This window comes from Poecilia formosa, unplaced genomic scaffold (assembly GCF_000485575.1).
Source record: "Poecilia formosa unplaced genomic scaffold, Poecilia_formosa-5.1.2 Scaffold206, whole genome shotgun sequence".
In the NCBI taxonomy this organism is placed as follows: Eukaryota; Metazoa; Chordata; class Actinopteri; order Cyprinodontiformes; family Poeciliidae; genus Poecilia; species Poecilia formosa.
This window is the reverse complement of record NW_006800145.1, coordinates 687,427-709,634: the sequence shown is the minus strand read 5'-3', so window position 1 is coordinate 709,634 and position 22,208 is coordinate 687,427. Positions and strand designations below refer to the sequence as shown.

Sequence of the window (22,208 nt, the reverse complement as noted above, 5' to 3'; positions counted from 1 at the left end):
ATGTCCGTGGAGACTTGAGACTGCTACTTTGACCAAATCTGAATAATTATGTAAATATTTCAGTGCTCTATTTTTCATATATTTGCAAAAGGCAGAATCTCACTGTGGCACTTGGTGTGTAGAAAAGGGCAAATTAACTGACAGCAACTCATACAAATCTGTACAAAAGCATATATATATATGTGTGTGTGTGTGTGTGTAATTGAGTATATTTATTCAATCCTTAGCACTCCTTTTGCATGGATTACTGCATCAATGCAGTGTGGTGTGTGAAGTTTGCAGCTCAATTGCTGAACAAACTCTTGAGTGCACTTTGCTTTACAATTCTCTGAGTTCTCTCCCACTCAGCTCCCCTATTCTGAGAATATGGATAGAGCAGTCTGTGGAAAAGCAGTTGCCTTTTGCTTCACCCTTCTTGAGGAGGATGTTAATGATGGTCTCCTAAACTTTTGAACAGCAGCATTCCACGTAACTGTCAGTACATGGTATTACTACTATATATATATATATATATATATATATATATATATATATATATATATATATATATATATATATATATATATATATATATATATGTTCTCTTATAATACTGCAATTTTGTGAGACATTAAATTTCTTGGTTTTCATTTGCAGAAAGCCATAATCTTCAGAAATAAACATATAAAATATTGCACTTGGCTTGTGATGAAGCTACAGTATGTATTATATGAGTTGTATTTATATGGCTTTTTGAACTAAATTACTTTAGCAAAATAAATGCTATTTTAATGAGATGAAGCCTTAAAGCTCGACGTGACTGTGATGAACTTGCGTGGCTACAAATAAATAGATTTCATGCATGAAGTGCTCTAAACACTTGCAGCTGTAACCAGCAGATGGCCAGTTAGAAAAACAGTAACACAGAGGGGTCTGTTCCTAAACCAATCCCAAGTCTTTGGAGAAGTAAACCACTGAATAATCTAGATATTAGGTAATACTCTAAAAATAATACAGCAAATTATTTGAACATGTACTCCACAGCTCTAATCTAACATTCTTGGAGAAGCCTTAATTGCACTTCTGGCTGACGGATGAGATGTAAGAGAAGAATGGTGTCTGGAGGCATCCCTCCCCAGAAAAATCGTTCAATTGTGTCAAAACAGCAGGTCAGCAACAGCTAATTAAATCCACCTGGATGCAATAATTATCTTATTAAAAATGCTGAGACCGGCGGTTGGGGGCGTGCTGCCAAACTGTTGCACAGATTATCCCATAATGAGTTTATTTGTGCAGCAGGAGTGCAGTCGTATATCCTCGCCAAAGTGTTCGACAGGAGCAATTCTCCTCCTCCCTCTCTGTGCTGGAGGGATGAAGTGCCTTCTTAAAAGAATGATAGGGTTTTACTGCCGTTGTGCAGTGGGTATTAATCCTGACAGCAGAGTGGTTGATAGTTTAAGGATGAACATAATGACATTCGTGTAAATATAATCCATTCAGAGGATTTAAAAATCCCATTTAGTCCTCTAAAAGAGCAAGTCAAATCTCTCAGAACTTGACTCAAAGAAATTAATATTAATAGCACGGGGCTTGTTTTTAGTCTCAACAGCAATAAATCCTCATGTGGTTTGCTCCTGCCTAATGTAAGCAACGCTCCAGAGGTGTCTGACATGCTTGTTAATCAGAAAGCCTGCAGGGTGACGCATCTGTCCACACGTCTTACTTAAACCTGTAAGAATGTGTGTCAAGTACAACATCTTTAAGTGTCTCCAAGTTTATGTGTACAGATTCCACTTTATTACAAATAATTGCCCTCCTGTTTCTCTACTGGAAACGTCAGTCTCTTACATCAGCAGGTATTTAAATAAAGCCCACATGGAATGACCTTTTTAGCTGAACAGCTACAAAATTGGCAGAAAATGTGGAGGAGGACAAAAGGGCTTTGCAATTATTAGCTTTTAAGGAGATCATTAAACATGCAATAACGCGCCGGCTTAATATTTAAAAGAAAATCCATTTATTCATATGGTCTTTTTAAAAATAAACTAGCCTGGAAGGAAAATTAAGAGAGTAAAAGGCACAACGCCACTTCCTGTGTGGAGAAGTAGAAGTATTCGTTTTATAAAATCAGGCAAGGGGTGGCTACAGGTGTTGTTACTCGTTTATCAAACTACAAGTGACCTTAAGGCATTTTGTTAAGGATGCCAATGTTGCAAATTGCCTTTGTGATGGAAAAACATTCAGATGTAAGAAACTAAGATGTTCTTATAATTTGTGCAGAGTTTTCATGTTTTAACAGCGACATTTGTTGACGATTTTCTGCCTGAATAAGACTGTCCTGGGTGCACCACCGTGAGTCAGCTCCTTATTTTATGTGCTGGACCAATGCAAAGTAGTGCATAATTTTGAAAAGAATTGAAAAGGTTATGTGAATAAATTGTTTTCATTAAAAAAAAGTGTACAAATAAAAACTCCCATAGCTCTAACCCTAACCCTTTCCCTACAGAAACATTTTCTGTCTGCCTAAGCTTAGGAAGAAAACCATCAATCGGGGAAGTTGTCAAATTGCCTGTGGTAACTCTGGAGGAGATGCAGAGATCCAGTGGTTAGCTGAAGGAATCTATTGACAGAAAACCATTAGTCATGCCTTACACAAGTGTTAAATGAAACAAGCAAATACTGAAATATATCCAAAAGATGTTCAAATTGTTTCCAGTCCAAAACCAGTTATTTAGGAGAAACACAGTTACCAAAAGAAGGTAGCCTGCGCTGGTCAGAGGAGACCAACACAACTATGAGGTTTGTGATAGCAATGTAACAAAATGTGAAAAAGCTCAAGGGGTATTAAGTTTGTCTAGTAAACAGGCTGAATTTAAGTATGTTTACAGAATTATGGGAATCTCTGATTTAAAGTAAAGATCTAGATTCTCTAATGCAGTGGTTTCCAAACATTTTCTGGGCCCCCCTATGGATTACAGTAGGGGGAGTTAGACTCTGCTTGAACGATGTGTGTGACTGGGGGTCAGGAGGGTGTAGAGAGATCCTTAGAGACTCCATGTTGTACTCTTCCATCCACTCAAACCCCCCGCAGCACACACAGCGTTCATCATTGTTGTGTTGTTTTTTTTTTTTCATTCATCCATACCGCTTCCTGTGCCCCCCCTGCAATGGCACGGCGCACCCCCTAGGGGGCGCCGCCCACAATTTGGGAACCTCTGCTCTAATGTAATGTATGTGCAGCTTTATATATATATATATATATATATATATATATATATATATATATATATATAGTTCACAGAAGGCATCTGTGAACTATTATAATTTGTCTTTGTTTTAAAAGAGTAGTACAATTTATTTTATTGATACTGCTCTGTATGATGGTGCCTCAACTCCAAACGTGTAATTTGTGATTGATTGTGGTAAGAAAGCTAGAAACCCCCCCCAACAGAAACCAGAGGTGGTAAATCCTCAGAAACCTCTGGTCAGTACATCGTTATTTGAAATGTTAGTTTTCATCGTTTAATTTAAAATCATCGTCAAAATAAATCCTTAAGAGTCAACATTTACCATACGGATGGATAATATGTATTTTACATGGTTTGTTTCACAAAAAACTCACCACTGGTTTTACTTGGTCAGATAAGTAGATCCGTGCAACTCTTTTTCCTCTTGGTTACTTAATGCAACAAAAAAATGGTAATTTACAGTACTTCTAAATATTGTCCACCTGGCTCACCAATAGTGAAGTCTGAATCAATGTCTGAAGAGACTGCATTTTAATGAGAAATTTGAAACTCTTAGGTCTTACTAATGACTTTAGTTTCAATAGAATTACATGCAATTAAACAAAAACCACTTCCATCAGACTGAGAGGTCAAATAAGAGTCAGTTTCAACATCTAAATCCGACTATGTCTGCCGCCGAACTGGAAATTACAGAACATCTACAGACTCTGCTGCTTCATCCTTGAATGTACTTGGATCCCATTTGTAGGATAACATGCTCCAGTCTAAATGGTTGGAAACAATCTCTATTGTAGCCGAATATGGGATGCGGATCCTTTTTCCTCTTCCCTTTTGTTGCAGATCAAGACAAAGTGGGGACGTCTTGGCCCGCAGAGACGAGCCGCCAATAGCCTTGAAATGCAGGATGAGTCATTTGGAACATTCCGGAAAGGATTTTCAACGAGCCCTCCTCCTCCTTCCTTGTTTTTAATTACACACTATCCTATTCCTGTCTCAGGGCGTGAATTCCACAGGTAATTTAAAGCAGCTTGGACGTCAACGAACAGCCAACCGGGGAGCTTCAGTGCTTTAAAACATGTCCAAACTGCCAATACCCAAAACCTACATGCACACACACATACACACACACACACCAGGAGGAACACTTTAAATAGCATCTGTTGTACTTTGTTAGGCCAAGTTATCACACATCAGTAATTGAGATATTATCTTCACAGGGTAAGATGCGTTCAACACAGGCCGCTCTCATTTCCATTTGAGCTGAATCAGCGCTCTTTCTGCTCCTCCTCCCCTGTGATTAAAGCTCCTCACTCCTGTCAGCTGAAGGAAAACCGGCTTGGGCTCCTGCTCCAGCCACAAAACACAGTGATTACGTTGCTGTTTCTCCGGAGCTGGGATTGTCCTTCACTTTTGCTCCTTGTGAAAAATGTACATGTCAATATACTTGTACAGAGCCTCGCAGCAATATTTACTCCCAGAGAAATGTTCCCATTTTCGTCTCGTTGCAAACACAAACTCCGAGTTTGTGTTTTGTAAGGTTTTTTCTGCAGAAGCGCAACACAAAGTGATGCGTAATGCAAAGAAGAATGGGAATTATTTATGGTTTTCAGTTTATTTTTTTACAACTGAGGCTACTGAAAATGTAACACTCTTTTATGGGGGAATACCTTGGCAAAATGTGCATATCTAAAGGTAATTTGTTTTTATCTGAACTCGGTCAGATTAGACAGAGAGCTTCTGTGAAAAGTACATTTTCATGTCTTGCTGCAGATACTGAATTGGACTTGGACAACCACTTTAACTGGAAACTTGATTTGATCTAAACCGTTCCGTTGATGCTGTATGTTTAAAGTTGTTGTCCTGGAGAAAGCGGATCCTCCACAGCGGGATCAAGCCGTTTGCAGCCTCTAACAGGTTGTCTCCAGGACAAGCACATATGTAGTTTCATCCACCGTCCCGTCAACTTCGACCAGCTTCCCTGTCCCTGCTAAAAAATTATTTTGACCACCACTTTTCTCCATGTGGTTGATCTGTCCATAGTGATGTACTGTGTTAGTTTTCCAACACACATTTTTTCAGTGTTAGTTTAAATGTTACATTTTGCTTTTCTCTGACCTTACCATCCTCTTCTACTTATTCACTGTCTCCCCTCCATGGGTTGCGGATGAACTGAAGATGAGGATTCGTATGGTGATCAGACGTGTTTATTTATTGTTATTTCAGACTTGTGTTGTGGAATCCTAACAATAATCCAGTCAACATATTCTACTTAAATCAGGGACTCTCAACAGCTGTTTGGAGCAGCTGTTGAGAGTCCCTAAGTTACTACTAAATTAGTAAAGGTTTTTGTTTATTAAATAATGCAGACCTAGCAACCTTTATGTAAAGTGTTTGTGAAGGTTTGTGCTTGAACCACTTTTTAAGAGTGTGAAAAAGGTAACGTACCTCATTTGTTATTTTTTGGGAAGCTTTTGAAACAAATTTGAAATGAACACAAAATGTGACTTTTGTTTTAGAAAACAACTAGCTGAATTGCACCTATCATTTGCATGCAAATCAAATTAACCTTAAACTTAACCTAGATTTTGCTTTTATCTTAATTATTTCTGATTGTACCTCAGAGTTTTTTTTTTTTGTTTTTTTTCTGAAGTGATTTTCTGACGATTGGTTAATGCTTTCTCAGATATGTGCCACAGGGCTTCTTGGCTGCTTCCTGGTACATGCATGGTCAGCATAAGGGATGACTGCAAGGTTAAGGAGGCAAAGCAATCAAATGTTCATTGTCACCCAACACGAGTCAGTGACTCAATGTAAGGGATTGGGTTTCGTTGGATAGAAAATGTTTTTACCAATATAAGTAGTAAAAAACGTGAAGTTAATATAACTGACTTAATTAGGTTAAGAAAACTTGTGTAAGGCAGGATTGCCTTGTGGTAGAACACCTATGTGATTACCTTCAAGTGGTGCATTTCCCTGTTTCAATGTCCAATGAACCGGTTGACACAAGATTTGCCGCAGCACCTTGTGAGAACTCACCTTGATTGCAGGTCTTGCCGGTGAAGCCTGGATGGCACTTGCACTTGTTGGGTCCCACACACTCCCCATGCTTACAGCTAGGCTGACACACAGCTGTTCAGAAAGGATTTAGAGAAGAAAAGAAAGATCAGTGCAGCGTCCCAACAGAGAATTTGTACCAAATAACGTTGGGAAAAGGACACAATCCTTCAGCTTTAAAACATACAAAACCACTCAGACTTTAAACGGTCTGTTTACGCCACAATTTTTCTACAATGACGCGGCGCCACGCCTCCATGACACATGAAATGTACTTGTTTTGTTTCTTTTTCTGTGGTGATAATTTAATAATAGAAATGGAGAAGTCAATTTCAGCTAAACACGACGTACACGCCGGACTTTGTTGCTGTGAGCGATCTTGGAAAAAATAAATCATCTCTCCCTGCAGGCGATAAGCGGGAAGTTTGACCTTTTAACACCAAATAACATATTCACTTGCTCGTTCATAACCCAGCAATGATATTTACACGGGCAAAGAGCTAACAAGGAATCACCAAGGAGGATATTTGAATATGAATCTGAAGCTGAAACAATGAAAGCACCCAAATAGAAGCTTTTAATTAGTTCCTCAGTAAAGAGCTGCCCTCCAGATTTCGCACTGTGCGCAGAGGTTGATAATTTGAGTCTGAACAAAGATGAAGCCTTACAGCTTCACCGATTCAGTGTTTGGTCTTAGTGAGCTGGAGGCCGGCCCTGCTTTATCTGTCTGGACTCACTGCAGTTGCTGCTGAGCATGTCTGATAGAGCCAAGTGGTACTAATTTTCATTAAAAAGCTCCATTAATTATGCTATAAAAGGCAGCCATCAGAGGATTTAATTGTCACTGTTGTAAAAGAGGCCATGCATAGTAATGTGAGTTAAAGAGGAAGAGGGGATGGGACTGTGGTGAAATCTGTCGGACTTTCTGTACTTCCTTGCAGCAGTAGAATTTGCTGCTGATGCGTTTAAATATCACAAGCAGGTGTTACAATCAATCTGGTACATGCATATTTTATGTTTTGTATTTTTTTTTCCTCCTTGTTTTTAATCAGAAGGACCTTCAGGGTTGCACCACTTAGACATTTCCATTCAGCTGAAGTAGATGCTCAGAATTCAGACCGCAGCATTTAGAACAATCAATGGCTTTTGTTGATGTGTGTTTTTTTTTTTACTTCAGGGTGAACAACCACACCAATTAAAACTAAATGTTTCTTAAGTCTCTGCATAGCTCCATGGCTGACATTTCTACAACAGAACATTTGAAAACTCAATTTCAGCAGACTGTGAAGTAAACGCAGCAGTGTAGACACATGAACCTTTTTTCTACTTAATTTTTTTAACCAGTTCTTAGGAAAGATTGTATTGACTAAATAAATCAAAAACATTTTTAGGTCAAGAGTTGTAAGTCATTTTAACCCTGGAATAAATCATTTAAATTTGTAGATAACTAAATAACAAGATTGTCATTTAAACAAAGGGATTAACAAGGACTGACCCTGCAAGCAGTAGCAGCTTTTTGGGCAGCATTTTTCCCCATTTCATAAAATGTATTTTTGCTTTACAGTCTGATGCCTGGTCCAAGTGGAAGAAAAAATACCCACTGCCTTTTATGGCATATGTTATCACTTTTTCATGCTTATTTTAAGAAAAAGTACAGTACAGAACCGTCTGTTACCAACAGTCCTATTGATGAAGGCAATATTGGCATTAATATCAGATTCGTCAGTCATTTTTTAACATGTTGATACTAGTCTGATAAGTAAAACTGGCAGTTATTAATCATCACTTTTTTCATCTTGTTGCTTTCGTGTATGTGTTTCAGAAAGAGTGGGGAGGACGTTGGAAAGGTGGCATTTGTTTAAACACGTGACAGTGATGGAGGCGTACAGCATTGCAACATGTCAATTAAAGCAAACAATTATTGAAAGATTATAGAAATATGTGCATAATATTGGTAAAGACTGGTTGTCGGCCTCAGCAGCTCTATTAATACTGGATATCAATATCGACCCAAATTTTCATATCGGTGCATCCCGAGGCTAGAACCTTTTCAATAAAGCATTTCCAGTGTAAGCCAAGGCCGGTGCTAGAGATGGGTTCTGTGAGAAAAAGAACATTTATTCTGTGGCAGACAGCTTGTTTTCATACCTGAAAACACACATTTCAAAACAATCACAACACCCTTGAGTTGATGGATGAGAACACAACAGAGTTTACCCCAAAGCTATGGCAAATAACTCATGAAGTCAGCATGCAGATTGCTGAGATTTCCATCTGTGTTTGTGAGCATAAAGTTTCTATGGTAAGAAGTGACAAAAGCAATTAGCAATTTTTTTTTTCCATTTGTTGGAAGTTGTTCTCAAGTCAGCCATAAACAAAATAGTGTAGAAATGAATGAAAAATATTGCAACTATAAGTTGCTCTTGGAGCACAAGTCACATCGGTGTGTGGACGCATGCGATGTGAATCGAGGGTAACAAAGAGGCAAAGGTACCTCACCCAAGTGGCTTAACATGGGTGTATCATTCCAAGATTAATTTGTTCAGAATCTTTTTTTATTGAACTCGGCATGTAAGGCGTCAACTGAAAGCTCCCACGATAAAACAAGTTTGCATACTGAGTTTAGTGAAGTATAAAAAGTAGCTAAATAATGTTAAACTCAGATCAGTTTTATCCGAATAGAACAATTTTTAGCAAAAAGAAGAAAAAAAACATAAACATATTGTGCAAAAACATGAAACTTATGGATCCATTACTCTGGTACAATCAGCAACTGATTTACTGTGATGAACGGTAAACGTTACATAAGCATATGACATGCAAGTATTATTGGTGAATACTGCCTGCATGACTGGCCTCGCCTGTCAGGTCACTTTAGCATTTCATTCCTAAGTGTCTAAAATAGTATGGGCATCCAGAGCAGCGAGGGTTCATCTAATGACCAAGTGGTATTATTAGCATGAGGTTGAATTGAAATATAATAGTATGCCATTCACTGTCATTGAAACAGTCCTTTGCAGTATTTTTAAATGTGCACACAGTTAATATAAAGACGATAAAATGCTAATACAATTAAAATTGTCAACAGAACCTTCATTAGGCCTTTTTGTGTTAACAATCGTTAAATTCAAAACATACAGTCACAACACAATGCCATTTTATATATTTAGCAGCCTATTCACAAAATAAATTGGATGTGCAGAATCGCCTTTAGCGCACACACACAGACACACACTTACATTATTATTACTGAGAAAGAAGCATTGTTCAATTGTTGAAACCAAATTCAAAGGCACAGGGGGATGAGGAGAGTCCTTAAACTGAAGTAGATAGCATCTTTAGACTCATTCAACTTTATTGAGCTATGTAATCAAATAGAATGAAGGCTTTGTTAAGCCACTTTGAGAACTCGGTGGAACAAGCCTGGATGTCCACACACTGTGTTTCAAGAGTTTACAGTTACAAATTAAAAAGGGACCCATTTTTAGACGGAAATGAAAAGAGCTTTTCTGTAGGAAGCATTAGTCAGTCAGACCTTGGCTTTGTTCAGACTTGAAAACACAAGTAATGTTTTAACTAGACTGCTACGCGATGCACTTATGCTTAAATATTGTGGAGGTCAAGACAATTCAACAGAGACCTGTGTAACACATTTTGAACAACATGATAAAAGTAATTGAAAACGCAGAAAAAAGTAGAGAATTTTACTTAATGTACAAAACCATTTACAACTTCCTCAAAGGAATGAGAAAAAGCTTCTTTAATCTGCAATTTGGGTTCTGCAATCAGATCAGATAATTTGTTCGACAATGATCTGAAGGTCGAGCAAATAGTTTTAGAAGAAAATTTAAATTCTGTTCTGAGACATCCACCAAAACAACTGAGAAAAACTGTAAGCAAACAAAAAAATAAGTAATATTTTTCACTTCAACAGCTTAAAACTGTTCACACTTTTAACTTACAGCCTTGTCATATAAAATCTAGAATGATCAGCACTATTCTTTAATAAATGCTGCATGAATATATTAATTAAACATATCATGGTTTATGCTTTTAGGGTCAGATTAATATCCCAACAAGCTGACCAGATGAGCAATTAAACATTAATAGATCCCCTAAAAACAGTCATAATTTATGCTAGACAGGTTTTAAGCAAATGTGGCCTGCACAGTTTAATTTATTTTCATAGATTTGAAGCCAGAGAGACGTCGGCTGCTGCCAAAAGGAGTGAGGTGTTACTTGGTGCTGCAAAGGGGGGGCGTGGTAGGCTATAAATAAATGAGCAAGTGCATGATTCAGAGGATGTGCCCCCAGCATTGCATGTCTAGTTAGGTTATTGCAAAAAAAAAATGTGTGAAGCTAACCTTGGGGCTGGCACCTTATCCCGACTACTCTGTGAGTTAAGGCGAAGAGAGCTGCAAAACAAGTAGCCAGACACACAAAAATGGGGGGGGGGGCATTGCTTAGTGTCTGGGAGAACACAACAAACAAGCATAAACAAGGTTAAGAGAGCACATTTTGTTCAATTTATGCACAAGGAAACATGCCTGGGAAGAAACACACATGCACAGTTTGGAGTTCTGGAGTCACGCACATTCCCTGTCGTCTATCGGAAGGGAGTCATTTGAAACAATGAAAATGCTAATTGTGATTGATGCTCAGAATGCCTGAACATTTGAATGAGAAAATATAGAAATGAAAGCCATACAAAGATACATTTTTAGATGCTTAGGTGTAATATGCACAATTTCATGCCTTTCAAGGTATCGCCCGCGCCCAACCTAATGTTTTTTCAATGATAATCCATTTCTTTTCATGACATAGCTCTGTGTTTTTACAGTTTCGTTTTCATATTTTTTTTGTTTCTGGAGAGACAACGTACCATATGACGTTTTGGTTGGTTGTTGAAAGCCATAAACATGTAAGAAGCTGCCGACTAAAGCGATTCTTTCCTATGACCCATGTCAAAGCTGCAGAGTTTAGATCAACAACATCCAAAGAAGCCCAAGCCCGATCTACAGCCCGGGTTGGGCTTCTGTGGTGCATTTTTAATAAGCCCGCATTATATAGAGCAGACAGAAAACTAAACGAGAATGCAAGATATACAGTTGTGCCACTCCCAAAACACTTACAATGAAGTCAATGGGTCCATGAGGACACCAGTGTTGTCATGACAGCTAAGGGGTTTGTCTACCTACTATAGGCTAAATACAGGAGGAGGCAGTGGGGAAAGAAAGTAAGACGCAGAAGTTAATTAGACTGTAGCAAGCGCAGCAACACTGCATGTGCATGCGGCCCTGCCCTGCTCCACTCCTATCAATCACACATCCCAGAAGATTTAGACTTGACTCACCCTGTGGCTACCCAAAGTGACAAAATAGAGATGCCAAACAAAGGCTAGAAATGGGGGTTACGCTACTAAGTCAGCCAAGCGCAATACTTCCAGAGGTCTGGAAGTATTTTCGGGTTATGGCCTCTAATTATAATGAAGTAGTTAATTAGTCAGCTTGGATTGGGCTCAGTAAACTGTTTAAAAAAAACCCAGATATCTAAGGTTGTGTTAGGGTCTAAATCTTCAAAAACAAAATCCTATACAAAATCTCTTTTAATCTTAATTCAATTTTAACAGGACAAGAGGACTGTCGAGGTTAAAACCATGGAACATTACCTTCTGTTCATATTTTTGCTCAAAAATGGTTTGAGAAAAATACATGTTTTGGCTTTAAGTATCTGCATTATCCATCTTTCTTCTTTTAGAGGCAAATTTCTGGATATACCTCTCACATTTAATATAGCAATCAAATCTGCCCATGGTTTTTAGAATAAAAGAAATCACGTCATTTTCTCTTTAAATCATTTGTAAAGCACAGTGATTGCTTTTCAAACTTCTTTTTTTGGGGGGGTTGAAATCTTTTGTTGTTGTTGTTTTTTTACATAGCCCCGGGCGGATCCTACCTCTTGATTTGTTTCCATAGTCATGGAGTGAAGTGATGTTACCCGTACAATTATGCAATGCTTCCTAATCTAACAGAGAAAGTACTAAAAAGTAAACAAATTTTTCAGTTAAGTGTAATGATGAACTTAACAGGTAAAAGTTTAACAATAATGGATAAATATTTCAGCTGCATCATAATGTTATTCATAACTTGAGATATGTGTCATTATATTGCTGTTTTATGTTAATATTGTCAGTTTTATTTCAGTAACACTGATGCTTTTGCAGTGCATACTGTGTGCCCTCATTCACTGTACACATTTCCTCTAACTTTCGCAATCAAGCTCTTCTTTGCAGACTTTTACAGCCCGACAATAATGAAGCTAAAGAGCAGAGAGAAAGAAACTACTGAGAAAAATCACGATAAAAAGAATTAATCTGAGGTCTCACTTTTCTCCTTTCATTGCTCACTTGTTAGCTCACATTACCAATTCAAAGACTTGCTTTAATCCGGCCCACAGCATCCAGAGAAACAAAGCCTGCACTCAATCAAACTAAGTCCTGGTCTTCGGGGATTTGTAAAATCCACCAGGACCTCTGGGGAAATTATGTCTGATGTATTTAATTCAGAGATATTAAATCCAGTTCCTTCAGATATTAAAGGAAATGTATGCACATTTTACGTTTATAGTAGTGTAGAAAAAGTTAAAGAGCAGTTAACTTTGGACATATACTGGCAATATACATTTACTTGTAAAGGTACAAAGAACAATGACATATATGACAGATGTTATCCAACATTGTCATTTTTAAGTTCCATCACCACAGTTTGACAAACTTACGGTAAGGAGCTAATTCTGTGAAATGTTTTATTAACAATGCTATGTGTTTTCAGTTTCAATACCCAGTGAAAAAAAAAAAACTGATTGTATCATACATAACTGTGCAAATAGCAAATATTTTAAGGCAGGAAAGGCATCATTATGTTGTCTATCATGCCAGACAAAATGTTAAGGTATATCATGGTGACTTTGACTTAAATCACTCTTCTTTTAAAACCATTCCTAACAACCCCCCCAAAACCCTTGTGGGAAATTACTCCAGTAATAATATTTCTGTCTACAATATCTCTGAATGCAGCATTGATGCTCACAGTTCATGGAGGCAAGTAAAGTAATTTATATAATAGTCCTGAGCAGGCAGGCAGTCACAATTTGCTCCAATTTCCATTTTACAGACAAACTCAAAGCTCCATTTTATTTTTTCTTTCCCATGCAGATCATTTCTATAAAATACCTAGAAATAAAAGTAGTACAAGCCATGTAAGGACGTGACAAGACATATACTTATGTAAGGAGGAAAGATGATATTGAGGGCATTCAATGCATTTTACCCATGCTCCATTTTTAATGGATTTATATATCTACTGGTTGAAACTGCAGCCTTAAATCACTCACATTTTCCATGTGTGATAGCATACGGTTCGTTTTTAATTTTTATTTTGCAATGTGAATGGGCTGAAATAAAATCCCAACTTTGACTACATTTCAACAGATTACAGCTTTGAAAAAAGAATGATTACACCAACGAATGTGGTTCCTCCTCTAAAGTTTCTGGTCAGTCTAATAAACAGGCTTAAAACGATCTAACAATTATCTTTTGATTATCCATTTCAATTTTGCTAACACCCATTACTCCCCACTGACTCCAAATCCTACTGGAAACTGAAACTAATTGCTATGACTGAGGCAAAATTATGCTTAAGTGTGAGCATAATTCACATTTCTTCCCTTATTATGTTTAAGCTTTGATTGAAGCTTTTTAGAACATTACAGGATTACTATTAAATTAGCTTAAAACCAGTAGCACATCTTATTTGACCTTAGCAAGCAGAAAGAAATCTAATTAAATAAAAATATAATGATGTTAGCTGGAAATATATTAAAAGGTGAACTATTATGCTTCTTTGAACAGGTTAGTATATGTCTAAACGTTATGTTAAACATGTTCATCATATTCCAAATACTAATTAGATTTTAGTCTGGGTCAGTTCTGCCTGTTTTGAACACCTTTCAGAATGAGCAGTTTTAATTCTCTTTGTCACTTTAAGTCCAAATATCCTGCTGCTGGCCCCGACTCCCCCCCACCCCCCAACTTAATGTTTACACCCGCACCTGAAAATGGCTACAAACAATTGCCCAATTATGCAACTGTAATTCTTTGAAAACAGGAAAATGGGTCACCTGCAAACAAACAAGAATGCAGCAAGTAGTTCCTGAATGCCAAGTCAATGACAAAACACTTTTCTTTTCCAACCGCTATTGCACAACGCAGACAGTGGTAAAACCAGCTGACCAAACGTGCTGGAGCACTGCTTACGTTGCTGGGTGAGGAGCTGGGCTCAGCGGGGGTTGCTGGCAAAGTGGCCATTGAATGTGACTCAACAATCAGGAAGTTTATGAAATGGCTCATTTTCCAGGCACCAAAAAACATTAATTTATTGCCAAATAAGATGTGGGTGTTTTTTTAATCATTTGGACAGTTTTTCTTAGAACCAGTTGAAACCCAATTGGAACAATAAAAAAATGTGCAAAACATGAATTTTGCATAATTGTTCCCTTTTAACCAATACAAAGCTATGAAAAGCTATTTGTAACCATTTTTTCAAAGAAATAAAAATAGATTGAATTTTAATTGGTTACTTTGATTGTAGTTGTAGTACACACAACAGCAGAGGAGTAACAGTGTTTGAATGTACTTTTATTTATCAAGTACTTGATGCAAGGTCAATTTATGATAGATTTTATTACTTTATTTTATCTATTAATGATACTTTTAAAAAACCATATAAGTTAGTGTGTATCCTATGCTGTCACCAAAAGCCCACACTATTTAATCTGTGAAAATCATCACAGATGATAGCATCTGTGATGTTAGCAAAAGGTTTAGCGAAGACATGTTTAGTAGTAATGCAGAAGTAATGCAGCTTAATCTCTGTGTGAAAGAGGTTTAGATTTTATTAAAAATTAAGACTTAGATAAGCAAATAGTCAAATACTTCCTGTGACAGATAAAATGTGATAGCATTTGGTTAGAAGAGGGCTTAAACTGTCTCTTATCCTCACTGATGGTCTGTCAGAATGTCATGAATGAAGCTTTATTCTTTCCTAAATCTGAGAGCCTCTCTCTCTCTCTCTCTCGTCTGTTTGATTTTCTGTTTGTGTCCATTTCCAGACATTGTTCCCCTAGTACAGCAGCAGTCATCTCTCAACTTCTAACCTCTAAACTATTTCCCTTACACCAAATGTGTTTCTTTCTTCTTTTTTTTTTAACTTCAAGTTCTTTCTGCCCACTACTCTTTTACCTCTTAGAGCTAAGGAGAAAAAAAAATCATCCTTGATCTATTAAGTTTTTCATTCTTTGAGAACAGTTTCGTAAAACTGATTTCTGGGCTCTCTGGCTGAAAGCCACAATCCCATTGCTCCAATCTAATCTCTTTCATCTCCACTAAAACCTACCAAGACCTGAAATCTGTGATGGCTGCTGCATCCTCTCACACACATGCAGCCAAACACACATGGGCTGCTGATTACACTCGCTTTCTTTCCAATACCTTCCAGCTCACCCGTCTAAAGCTTAAATCAGCACCTTGCTGACTTGATGGAATGCTGATTGGGAATGAATGGATTTGAGCTGTGCCTGACGAGGAGCATTTGGAAGCATTAAGGCAAGCACTCATCCAGTGATGTGACTCTAAGGGGAGGGGGGAGGCAGAATATCTGTTGTTAAGTTAAAAATCAGCTTCTTTCTGCTCACAATGGAACATGTGGGACTCCAGAACCACCAAGAAAACATGCACACATACTGCTATTTGGGCTGAATGTAGCAGGACATCTTCACAACGTAGCAGGGCATTTGATTATCCAAGAAATGTCCCCTCTGGTGGCATAATGGCGGCATTTCTTTTACTTTCTGGGAACAAAGAAACTCGAACAATTTTCATTCGTTAAATAGTAAAACATAACTCCTTTCTCTTCACCGTGTTCTAAGCAGCTTCAGCGATGAACACATCGTCGTCTTGCCTTGTTGGCCAAAGCAAATAATGCATCTATTCTACTGTGAATTTTTTTGAACATGAGAAGCTGTGAAGGCAAAGAGCCCAGTGCATATCACTGGGACGCACTGGGCTGTGAGAGGACTGCCTCGAGCCAGGATTACAGTTGAGTCTGGCCCAAACAGTGCTGCTTTTTTCCCCCCCAACTGTATTTTAGTGCAGATTTTCTGGATTTTCTAATCAAGACCCTGAGATGACAAAGCAGGCCATGTTAAAAAAAACATAAATCTCTTTAACTCTAGTAAATATTCTGCCACTTTTACATGAAAATGGAGCCGGTGCATTCAACAGTTTCAGTAACCACTGAAACCAAACAAGCAGTGTGACATATTTTCCAGAAAAAAAAGAAGACATACAAAAAAGGATAAAAAAAACACACTTACACTGAAAGGGTCAAACATAGAACATCGGGAAGATTTTTGACATGCATGACAGTGAAACAAAATGTAAACATAAGGAAAAAAGGAAACAGGATGTTTTATCAGTCAGAGAGTAGATAAATTTATCATGCAAGCAAAACCAACATGCACAGATATGGACCATTGAGGCCTTTTCCATGGCAGGAACTTAACAACCAGAACTTGTAGGTGCTCTGCTCCATCACCCCTCGTGTGTTTTACAAACCAGATCATTATATGTCTCTGAAAATGAGATACCACTTTGAAAAGATGAGTACCTCTCTACACCATAAAGTGGAGAATGAAGAGAGGCTTTTTTTTTCTTATTTTCCTTGAGTGAATCAAAACGACGTCAATATTTACGTATCTATGTAATCCAGAGGTAACTTCATAGAAAGAAAGTTACATCTAAAACTCTAGTTGTTTGTTTTGGTTGGGCAACTTGTGTGATCAGTACCGCTTTCGATTGAACTTTTTTTTAATTTAATACATTCCACCTAAAATATTTGGAAATCCAAGAAAAGCAATAAAATTAAACCATTTATTTTTGTTTGTGTGAGTGCAAACACACAGCCAACATGAAAAACAAAGAAAGAAGCAAAGTCTCGATGTTCAAATTGGACTCAGTGCATGGTCTGCTTGTCTCAAAATGTGGAAAAACCCCACTGAATACAAACTAAAGCATTATTGGTATAAAAAAAAGCCAATTTTAAATGTATTCTGTTCAAATAACTTTCTGATCTTTATGGAGGCCATAGTGTTTTCATTATTTTAATCCTTGAAAATGGAGTCTATTAACTAAAATTTTTATCTATGATGGTAAATCAAACACCAATTGGTTCAAGTCGACAGCCACACATAACACTGACAGAAGTAATCATTTCTAGTCCAAAACAAACAAACAAACAATATTTTTTATCATCTGTTCTCATGAATTGCAGGTTGGTAATATCCCACAGTGGAAAAGGCGTGTTTATGTACATCACTGCCCACAGTCTTTAATAAATGTCCAAAGCAAAGCAGCAAAAACTCCAGGCATCAAGCCATGCAAAGGCATTTGTGAGTCAATCATGCAAATGTGGAACCCACTAATGTATTCACACCTTCTTGGGTAACAGTACGGGAAAGCAGAGGGTATTTGCAGTGTGTGTGTGTGTGTATATGGTAAATACATGAGACAAAAACACAAGGCAAACCTGTGGCATGGCAGTCGTGTATTAAAACAATATGACGATGACGCATCCTCTGAATCCTCTGAACTGTTGCTCGATATTCTGGGGAACCGAGGTATGTCCATCTCCCCAAACCATGTGCTGACAGCAGTGTTTCTGTTTTTCTTCACCCAGTGCTAGATAAGGATTTTTGCTCCATTCTAATATAAAACCAGATCCTGTTGAACTTTAAATGTGATGTTGACTTCCTCATTATGGCCTTATACAGCAGAAACAGAAAAATCAACAGACCTATTATTCAAACCAGCCATTACCATCAATCTTTTCAGAAAGACTGCATAAAGGCGGGGAAGTTCTTCAACTCTGTGTGTCGTGACAGTGTACAAGTTGTGTGTATGTCCGTGTGTGTGTGTGTGTGTGTGTGTGTGTTTGTGCTCTACTACAGCTCGTCTCGTGTTTATTAGTGTCTTTGGCCCCAGCTTGAAACATTGCAACCTCGTTAGTCCCATTAGCCCCCAGCAGCACCAGCAAACATGTTGGCACTCACGCTGGCAGTGACCCCAGGAGCGGCGCGTCCATCCCCAGCAGCAGTCCATCCTGCCCCCGTATCGGCACAGGCCATTGGACGATGCCATCTGCCGCGGCCACCTGTGAGTGGATGACACAATCAATTTTCAGTAAGTTATGAAAAGGAACTATCCAGCTATTATTATCTATTCGCAGACATTTCAAAACTCACATAAAACCTGTGCTGTTTCCCTGGAACAGCAGAAAAAAATCCTCGCGTATGGGTTGTGCGGATTATAGTTGAAATATGGTGTATTTTATGAAACCTCTGTATATGAATCATTTTAATGGCCAAGTACACAAGTGGTTTGTCATTCTTGGTTGCAAAGCTGAAAGTGCAAGGAATTCCTGGAGTCTCATTCACTTCTTTATTTTTCCCCACTGCATTCAACGTATTTAGCTGCTGTACTCATTGAATGCATCTGTATATAATGTAATGAAACAAATATTTTTGAAACCCCACTCTGTTCACTCCAGTTCAGAAATAAAGCTTATAGCAGGACCTAAGCAGTTGCAAGAACTGAAGGAGATTGCATCGTTTTGTGAAGTTCCCCTTAGGGTAAAACGGCAGAACTGTAGTTAGATCAAAATCCATTTTTCCAGCTCAATTTCTTTCAGCTTAAATGTCACGTAAAATCAATACCTTTTAAATAAAATCCGAGGAAAACATTTTAATTTGCAATGTTCAAGAAAGAATGAGTTTAAAATTGTCTAATCAAAATCTACATATATCCTCATGCAGCCGTCTCTCTCGACATATAAGGGGATGCATATATGTGTCATTTTATATAGTGTATGAACCCTTCTGGTTTCAACTATATACATATAGATTAAATTATAAGTTAAATGGATATAATGTAGGGTGCTAACACAATTTTCCACTGCTTGAATATGGCAGATTAGCATTTGCTCCCTGTCAGCAGATGTTTCAGCACATCGAATTATGTGAGTTTGTGTGACAGCGGACTCGAGGTGTGTTCTGAAGGCTTGCCAGACTCTATTGGAATTTAGCTGCAGCACCAACACTTGCATACATGAAGCACATCACTGCAGAGATCTAGATTATGAGCTATTCTGACTGCCCTTGAAAATGCAATATTTTCCTCCACTGCCCTTTTTCATGACAGCTGAGGAAATCTTTAATGCCACAGATAGGATGTGCTGGAGTTAGTTTATACAGAAATAGGTGATAGCCTATTTCTTTCAGAGTTATGATGGCTGGATTTTTTTTTTTTGTTACAGCATACTCTGTCCAGCTCAGAGTTGGAAAATGGCTTCCTGGCAGATACTACAAGTGGATTACCTTTTTATCTACACCATGAAGAGAGAAAGGAATGAGTCCTTTTAAGGATATTGAAGAAAATCCAAGCTTCTTACTTTGAGAGCTGAGATGAGATTTTACCAGAGGCATGCTAAAAATAAGAACAATAAGATTTTTTTTTTTTTTCAAATTAGGAATACTGATTAACCTTTAAAAATGTCTGGAGCATTTTTGTGATTTCCATCAAGTAAACGAAATGAAAGCGATCAATATCCAATTTAAGCATTTAAAAAATATATAAAAGCCTGCTAAGCACACAAGATTTATTTATGTACACCCCTGAGAGAAAGTTTGGGGTCTTGTTCAGTATTCAAGGCACATCCTTTATAGCTATCCGTGCCCGTTAGTGTCTCCATGCCAAGATGAGGAAATGCTAATGCCTGTTCCTGCTGCCAATCACGTCAGGAGAGGGAAAAAAAACAACAAAAAAAAAACAGATGGATACTAAGTGAGAGTGGCAGATACAGAGAAAATGTTTGCCCGATGCCTGGCAAGAAAGAAGGTAGCCAGTCAAACAGACTGAGGAGAGGAGCACATTGAAAAGGAAATGAAATAAGCTAAAGGCAAGCAAATAAGAAGAAATATTAAATTCAAACAGAAAGGTCCCGCTCATGCTGTAAAAAAAAAGAAAAAAGTTGCTGTTCAGTTTGGTGTGAATATGCTGTCTAGGCTAGCTGTCACGTAAGGTTTTTGAAAGGTCTCAAGTGTTCATTCATGGGTGTAAATAAGCTTGACAAGCAATTGGAATGAGCTCATATATTAGGATATTAGATATTAGGATAAGATATAATGCAAATCAGACGCACTTCTTCCTGGAAAAGCTGCTAATCTCATTTCACTTTCCATAATTATCGCATCTTATGAGTCCCAACAGAAAGTTACCCTTATAACACAGTTTCTAGTTCTGCTATTGATTTTTCATCATTTAAACATTATACTGCAGTAACAATGATTGCTGCCACGGATCATGGATTATAATGTAAAAATAATTAATTCTATGTTTTTAAACAGTTTTTTTTTTTGTACTGGAAAAATCCAGATGTTTTCTTCCACTTTTTCTATTCGTTTTATCAGAAACCATAAAAGACTAAAGCACCAATGAAGATAACCTCTAGTTGCTGAACATTTGTATTTGACTACAAAGCAACATTGAGGTCAGTGAGGTCAATGTAAAATCAAGATGATACTAAAACATGCAGCCGTGATCAAACAATGCAGATCAAATAAAAAGAGCATTGTCTCCATAGGCAGTGAGAGCAGAGACGAGATGCTGACAGGATTATCGAGTCAAACGTTTCCCTCTGATGGTCTTGACTTAATTACAAATTAATATGGCGTCATATTTTATGCTCCCATGGCTACTCTGACAAACTGATGGCTTCATATAGTTTACTGGATCCCAATTGTGTCGAGTGACACAGTTCTGGTGTGTCCAGCATGCCTAGGTGGGCCCCATATGGGAGAAAGGTGGGCAGACATATGGGTCCCATATGGGTTTGTCCGCGGGTTCCAAGGTGGTCCCACATGGGTTTGCCCATGTAGGGCCACAGCCTACGTGGGCCCTACATGGGCCCTAAATGGGCAAACGCATGTGGGCCCACCACCATGTAAACCCATATGGGACCCATTTGGTCTGCCCTCCTTTTACCCATATGGGGCCCATCTAGGCATGCTGGCAGGGAAACTGGTCCTTATTTGACCTTTTATAGATGAAAAGGTAAGAACTAATCAAAGTCAGGACTGGGAACTGTGGGTGGACACTGCACATTAAAGAACAGCTTGTCCTCTGCGATAGTCGACTGAATAAAAAAACTGGCATATCAATTTGATGCTAGATCATACCTGCATTTATTACTCTGAAGGCCTGAATAATGATCCAAAATTGGACGAAAGCCTTGAGGGAACTCAAGCAGATAATTATTACCCTTCACGCATGGTGCGTGACACCTCCTCTCAAGTATAGTCACAAAGAAAAAGCTTCTTTCCTGAGAGGCTGATAATAATGTGGATGCTATTGTCCTTCCATTGTATTACTAAGAAACACACAGCAGGCCAATCTTTCATTTTAGACAGTAAACAGTTGTTAGTGCATTGCTTACAGAAAAGAAAGGGGCTTGATAATCACAACCATAAAAGTATACAGTCTGTATTCAGAGCGATGATGACCTAATCAATGTCTAATCCAACCATTGGAAGCATGAAAAGAGCAGCTGACCGGTTTGTTCTCGTGGACATCCGTGAACATCAGCGGCATCCCGGAGTGGGAGACTCGCTTCAACCTGCCGAGCTCAGCTGAAGGCTTGCAGGAGTTATTAATGTGTCACACCATTTTTAATTAACCACCTCTGCTGAATGCCGTGCCAACTCTGCACACACACACACACACACACACACACACACACACACACACACACACACACA

The 22,208-nt window shown here is 38.1% G+C and overlaps 1 protein-coding gene across 4 annotated transcripts in view; it reads right to left on the bottom strand.

Annotated features, from left to right (window-relative positions):
* npnta (nephronectin a) overlaps positions 1–22,208 on the bottom strand; it is a 60,438-nt gene that overhangs the window by 31,647 nt on the left and 6,583 nt on the right. For 2 of the 4 annotated variants that reach the window (XM_016679276.1, XM_007567284.2), the window contains exons 2-4: positions 18,447–18,547; positions 10,646–10,696; positions 6,264–6,356 (exon numbers count right to left, since the gene is read on the bottom strand). In XM_016679276.1, coding sequence (XP_016534762.1) covers positions 6,264–6,356; positions 10,646–10,696; positions 18,447–18,547 — 245 coding nt within the window. The remainder of the gene's footprint in view (positions 1–6,263; positions 6,357–10,645; positions 10,697–18,446; positions 18,548–22,208) is intronic. The other 2 variants (XM_007567283.2, XM_007567286.2) reach the window with 1 other exon arrangement.